Genomic DNA, 5,740 nt, shown 5'->3' with positions numbered 1-5,740 from the left:
GAGGAGCCGCGCGCAGGCTCTGACATACCTATAAAAAGACTCTCACACTTCCTGGCGCACTAGCCCTGAGGATGCCGGCAGGTGACGGCGAAAGCTTGGCGCTTTTTAATTTATATATATATATATATATATATATATATATATATATATATATATATATATATAGCAGCCAAGGGAAATTAGCGGGAGATGAGAGTAGAAGGAATTCAAGGTGGGCTGGACATGAGGGTGCAAAAGGACTTGTGACATATGATGTATTTGACCGCTCCCTCGGGCTCAGCCTGGTCATCTTTTAAAGTGCTAATCTCCAGGCTAGCATCCTATAGATGGACAGCAGAATTTAGGCATTGTCACCCCCTTGAGGCAGCTAATATAAGGAGTACCAAAATTCCACTTTATTGTTTTAGGGTATACCAACTCAAAATTCAGCTGAAGTCTACTTCTACTGCATTAATATCAAACATAATCAGGGTGAAGTAATTTGACTTTGTTTCTCAACTGTCTCCTGAATTAATGTTTACCCACCAGTTCTTGCACTCTTACTTACCACTGGATTCCTCTATGGGCATGGCCAATATAGGAACATGAAAAATGAAAAATTCATTCAATTGTTTTTTCATTCAAGAAAAATCAAACTAAATGAATGAAGTTATGATGAACCTTCATACTACGCTGAAGTCCTAGCCAAGGTTCATAACTGAGAGACAGGCATTATATTCTGTTGGTTTATGTAAGAGGTGAAGACAATGGCTGCATTGTTCAGAATCTTTGGAAAGTCAGCCTGAGGACACTGAAATTTGAGCCCCCTCCACATTTGAGTAGCAGTTGAGATGATGACCAGGCCACCCAGCGGCTGCACCCAGCAAGTAGAGAAGAGATCAGAGCAAAGATGGTCTATGGCAGTTCCCAAGAATAAATGAATAGAAGAACAGAAGAACAGAGTTGGAACAATCAATCAGTGGAACAACTTTCTTCCAGAAGTTGTGAATCCTTCAACACTGGAGGATTTTCCAAAGAGACTGAACAGCCACTTCTCTGAAATGGTGTAAGGTCTCCTGCTTGAGCAGGGGGTTGGACTAGAGGACCTCCAAATCCCTTCCAGCTGTATTCTGTAATGTACTGATTTGCTGATCTTCCCTCTCTCTTCCTGCCCCAGTTAGGGGCTAAAACTAAATTCTCCCTCTTGCCTTTCAACCAATATCCCTTTCAAAAACCTTATGTCGCCTCCAGGCTGAAGAACAGAAGAAAGTCTAACTGCCTGTAGAGTCCAGCTAGGAGTTAAAGGCTAGACTGTGGACTGTCCTCTTCAAGCAATCTATTGCAGAGGTCCCAAACCTTTTGGGCACCAGGGACTGGTTACATGGAGATAGGTTTTTCTGCAAACTGGGATGTGTGTGGTTTTGTGTGCTGCCTGCATCCTGTGGATGGGGCTTTCCTTGTTTGTGTAGACCGGTTGCTGGCATGCCGTGGCCTGATACTGGTCCACAGACCTGGCTTTGGGGACCCCTGGTCTATTGGACAGCTAAAACCTGCAAAGACTCAGCCTCCTCCCTTTTCTGGCACAACTTTTAGACATGATTTTTTTTTTTTTTTTTAGTTCAAGGATAAAAGCAGCAGGAAGGTTTATGAACTTTTGTAATTGTCTTTATTATTGTTATTGTCAGTTAGTTTTTGGGTGGCCTTTTTTGATCATATTTATGCCAACTCCCAGAGATGCTGAATGGAGGACGGAAATGAAGGACGCTGCCCAAATTTCAGTGCCTAGAGCATAAGCAGACTAAAGTTTGGGGTCATAATTCAATAGATCTCCCTACTTAATATAATATAATAGTAGTAAAGTTGGAAGGGACCTTGGAGGTCATCTAGTCCAACCCCCTGCTTAGGCAGGAAACCCTACATCATTTCAGACAAATGGCTGTCCAGTCTCTTCTTAAAAACTTCCAGTGTTGGAGCATTTACTGCTTCTGGAGGCAGGCTGTTCCACTGATTAATTGTTCTCACTGTCAGGAAGTTTCTCCTTAGTTCTAGGTTGCTTCTCTCCTTGCTTCTCAACTTATTGAATTGTTTTGTGTGAGCCATTGTTTCAGGCCTTTGGATGCTATAAAGTCCTCATCATTCATTCAACTGGAGTCAAGGATTTTCCTTGTAAATCCATTTTCTTAAGTTGCGTGTGCAACTGGGTTAGAGAAGTGTCACTTTTCATCTAAACCAAAGAAATTTAAGCTTTTAAAAGTTAACAAGTTTCTTATTTTAAAGATGGGTTTAATAACTTCATTTTTGTATGAAGCACCTAGGGCCTTTAAGACAGTGGAACATGCAGTGGTGGGATTCAGCCAGTTCGCACCAGTTCTGCAGAACCGATAGCTAATTTTTTGTTGCCCAAGCCCAGAAGACCCAGTCTAGCAATGTTTAAGATTCATCCTGAGATATTTTTCCTAGGAATGTATTTTAATAATTGTTCTGGATAGTGATGCTTTTGGAGAGGGGAACAGACATTGGAATCAGTTGAAAAGATAATATTAGCACTGAATTTAGATAAGATATGTGGCAAACAAACCATGGCCAAAAAAAAATAGTCAGGTCAATAATTCTTCAAATTCTCCTCCCAGTCCACTCCTCTAATCCCATGAAAACCTGTATTTTAAAGAAGTTGGCTCAATGTGTCTCCATTAAAATGGAGTTCCAGAAGCGGCATCCACACAGAGAACTGGTTGTTCACATATGTGAATCCCACCAGTGGGAACATCTATTAATCATTACAATGAGCACACAAGTGCTTTCATCTCCCTCTTGACACTGGGAGGTGTTTCAGAGGAAAAATCCATGAGATTGTTAAAATGAACACCTAAGAACAAATGCTATGAGATGTGAGAAGACCTTTTTTCTGCTGTTTCTTCAACAACTCCATGAAAAAATAGACAAACCCAATATTTTTGCATTCTCAATTTATTCTGATTGTGGCTTAATGACAGTTGAAAGTGAGGAAAGAACCTCATAGTGAGCTACATATCAAAGTGTAATCACTCTGGGATTAAAGTTGAGCATTTTTGATCCCAATTCCTATTATTCTTTTGATTAAGCCATCAAAATTCTTCCCATCCATATGTGTCCTTCATAGTCAGGCCATTCTATCCTTGAATTTTAAGAGCATTCTGGCATTCGAAGACTGTAAGGTTGTAATGAAGTAGTCCATGTGCTTCTTCTATCTCTCCTGTAGGGTAGGAACATGCACCCTTGGTTGTACACCCCTGGGCAATGACCGTTGACCTGAATGCTGACCCTGAGGAGAAAGGTTGGAAGATGAAGCAGATAACAGAATAACAGAACAGAATAACAAGAGTTGGAAGACACATTGGAGATCTTCTAGTCCAACCCCTGCCCAGGCAGGAAACCCTATACTATTTCAGACAAATGGTTGTACAATCTCTTCTTCAAAATCTCCAGCGGTGGAGCACCCACAAATTTTGAAGGCAAGTTGTTCCACTGATTAATTATTCTAACTGTCAGGAAATTTCTCCCCAGTTGATTCTCAAATTTGGTTCCCAAATTTCTCTGCGCTGGTTTTCTACTTGATTAGTTTCCATGCATTGCTTCTTGTCCTGCCTTCAGATGCTTTCATGAATAGGCAGCTCCTGAGATATTGGAACACTGCTATCATGTCACCCCTAGTCCTTCCTTTCATTAAACTAGAAATACCCAATTCCTGTAACCGTTCCTCGTATCTTTTAGCCTCCAATCCCCTAATCATCTTTGTTGTTCTTCTTTGAACTTTTTCTAGTGACTCAACATCTTTATTATATTATGGTAACCAAACCTAGATGCCATATTCCAAGTGTGGTCTTACCAAGACATTATAAATTTGTATTAACAATTCACATGATCTTGACTCCAGCCTTCTGTTAATGCAGCCTAGGACTCTGTTGGCTTTTTTTGCTAGCTGCACACACTACTAGGTCATATTTAAGTAATTTAGGAAAACTTTCTTGGTTTTTTTTCACTTTGATGTTGTAGCATTGAGATACATCCAACCACATACACATCTGTCCTGTTATCTAGACAAGGTGTGTTCAGCATTTCCTTTCCTTGGGAAATACATGGGGAGGGGAGGAAATACAGGCCATAATCTGTGGAATACTCTCTCCCCTAGGCATATCCTGCCCCTAGTCTCTTAACTTTCCAGGAATTATTAAAATCTATTTTAGTTCAGGAACTTTTTCGGGTTACATTATTTTCTTCTTTTATGCACTTTTTTTACAATTGAACACTGCCAAAGACAGAAGTATCCTTCCAAGATATGATATCTTACTGGTTTTACTTTGTACTTTGTTGATTTTTGGCTTTCATTTATTGTATACTTCATTCTGTCTTTCTAAAACATTCCCAAAGAAATTTAGAAAGAATGAGTGGCTCACGTGCATTTAGGTTGAGGTTCAGAGAGAAACATTGGGTGTCATCACCATAACAGAGGATGGGTCCATATCCTTCATAGGAGACTTCATTTTGTTGATAGAAGCCTGGACAGACATATCCATTGGGTCTATGCTTGCCACGGATGAGCTCTGCATAAAGAAAGTCTCATAGTTAACCTCAAATGGTTTCCAAGCAATATCTTTTCTTAGTATTTATATCATAACTTAGTGTCCTCTAGATATTTTGAGAGTATAATTCTTGTGATTCTTTTTTTTAGCTACAGCTTCTTTCTAAGAAATGTCATGCTCCATTGGTCCCTCCGCCACCAAATCCACTGGACCCTCAAAGAGATGAGAACTTCATCTTTCCAGACTCCAGCTGACTCGTGAAAAACATCTTTAGGACAACTATGACCTGGATGACTGAGAATCTCCATAGACATTCCAGACTGCAAGTTATTTGAATGGATGCTTTAACCTCAAGTTACTTACGAGGCAAAGGTGCTGTGTTACAAGCATCACTTTCACAACATGCCACATTCATCTGGAGGAATCTTTCATCTTTTGATGTGGTGCTGTAATAATCTTGAGAACATTGGTCAGTTCTTGCACACCCCTTGAAAGTAAAGCTGATTGAAGGAAAGACTGCAACATTCAATCAGAGGAAAAAAGGGACAGGTAACAAGGAGAGATAAATATCAAATCTTTGTGGGAAAACAATTCTAAAAGTTATACCAACATTTTCTCCAGCTTCTTCCTCCAGATAGGCTCAAATGAGATGGAGAAGAGTGATTGGAGAGCATTATAGCATCTTTGACTTCACCTGGGAGGAAGGGAATGTTCCGTTCTTTTTGAGGTGAGTGACTTGCACTATGATGAGATTAACAGGTGTCGTTCTGATCCTGAACTGTCAACTAGATTTAGGAAAGAGCCCAAATATGGTGAAACATCTGTACTTTGGGGAACAAGGGGTGAAAACGGCAACCATCATTAAAACTGAAAGTACATTTCACTCACTCATAGTGTTGCTAAAAGTATTTGTAAGACAATGTCCTTCATCCTCTTCACATTCCACCAACTTCATGTCCGCATATCTGCATCCTTCTTCAGTGTCAAAACAGGAGTGGCATTTTAAAGGTGCCACTGCAAATAGAATAAGAGAAAGGAAAGGAAAGGAAAGGAAAGGAGAGGAGAGGAAAGGAAAGGAAAGGAAAGGAAAGGAAAGGAAAGGAAAGGAAAGGAAAGGAAAGGAAAGGAAATTTCCAATCCATCAACGCTGAAGTTCAGCCAATCTAGAAATGTTCAAGATTTGTTCCGAGGTATTTTTTCGA

General features: G+C 40.1%; 1 protein-coding gene across 1 annotated transcript; it reads right to left on the bottom strand.

Annotated features, from left to right (window-relative positions):
* Positions 1-3,090: 3,090 nt before the first annotated feature.
* On the bottom strand, positions 3,091-5,535 carry LOC120317622 (phospholipase A2 inhibitor subunit gamma B-like). The gene is made up of 4 exons (XM_039364350.1): positions 5,427-5,535; positions 4,902-5,054; positions 4,413-4,559; positions 3,091-3,280 (listed from the first exon to the last, which is right to left on the bottom strand). The coding sequence occupies exons 1-4, from the start codon at positions 5,491-5,493 to the stop codon at positions 3,129-3,131; spliced, it is 519 nt and encodes a 172-aa protein (XP_039220284.1). The 5' UTR covers positions 5,494-5,535; the 3' UTR covers positions 3,091-3,128.
* Positions 5,536-5,740: the final 205 nt, after the last annotated feature.

Source organism: Crotalus tigris, unplaced genomic scaffold (genome assembly GCF_016545835.1).
Source record: "Crotalus tigris isolate CLP2741 ecotype Arizona unplaced genomic scaffold, ASM1654583v1 scf7180000019753.2282721675:598951, whole genome shotgun sequence".
Taxonomy (NCBI): domain Eukaryota; kingdom Metazoa; phylum Chordata; class Lepidosauria; order Squamata; family Viperidae; genus Crotalus; species Crotalus tigris.
Note: the sequence above shows the minus strand (reverse complement) of the source record. Positions and strands in the feature narration are given on the sequence as shown.

What these genes read in the sequence shown, in the direction of transcription:
- LOC120317622 (XM_039364350.1), bottom strand. Translation starts at nt 5,493, where the DNA reads ATGAAGTTGGTGGAATGTGAAGAGGATGAAGGACATTGTCTTACAAAT. An exon ending in TAACACAGCACCTTTGCCTC is followed by an intron (nt 4,560 to 4,901) that starts GTAAGTAACTTG and finishes TTCTTTATGCAG; the next exon opens with AGCTCATCCGTGGCAAGCAT. An exon ending in GAACCTCAACCTAAATGCAC is followed by an intron (nt 3,281 to 4,412) that starts GTGAGCCACTCA and finishes CTTTCTCCTCAG; the next exon opens with GGTCAGCATTCAGGTCAACG.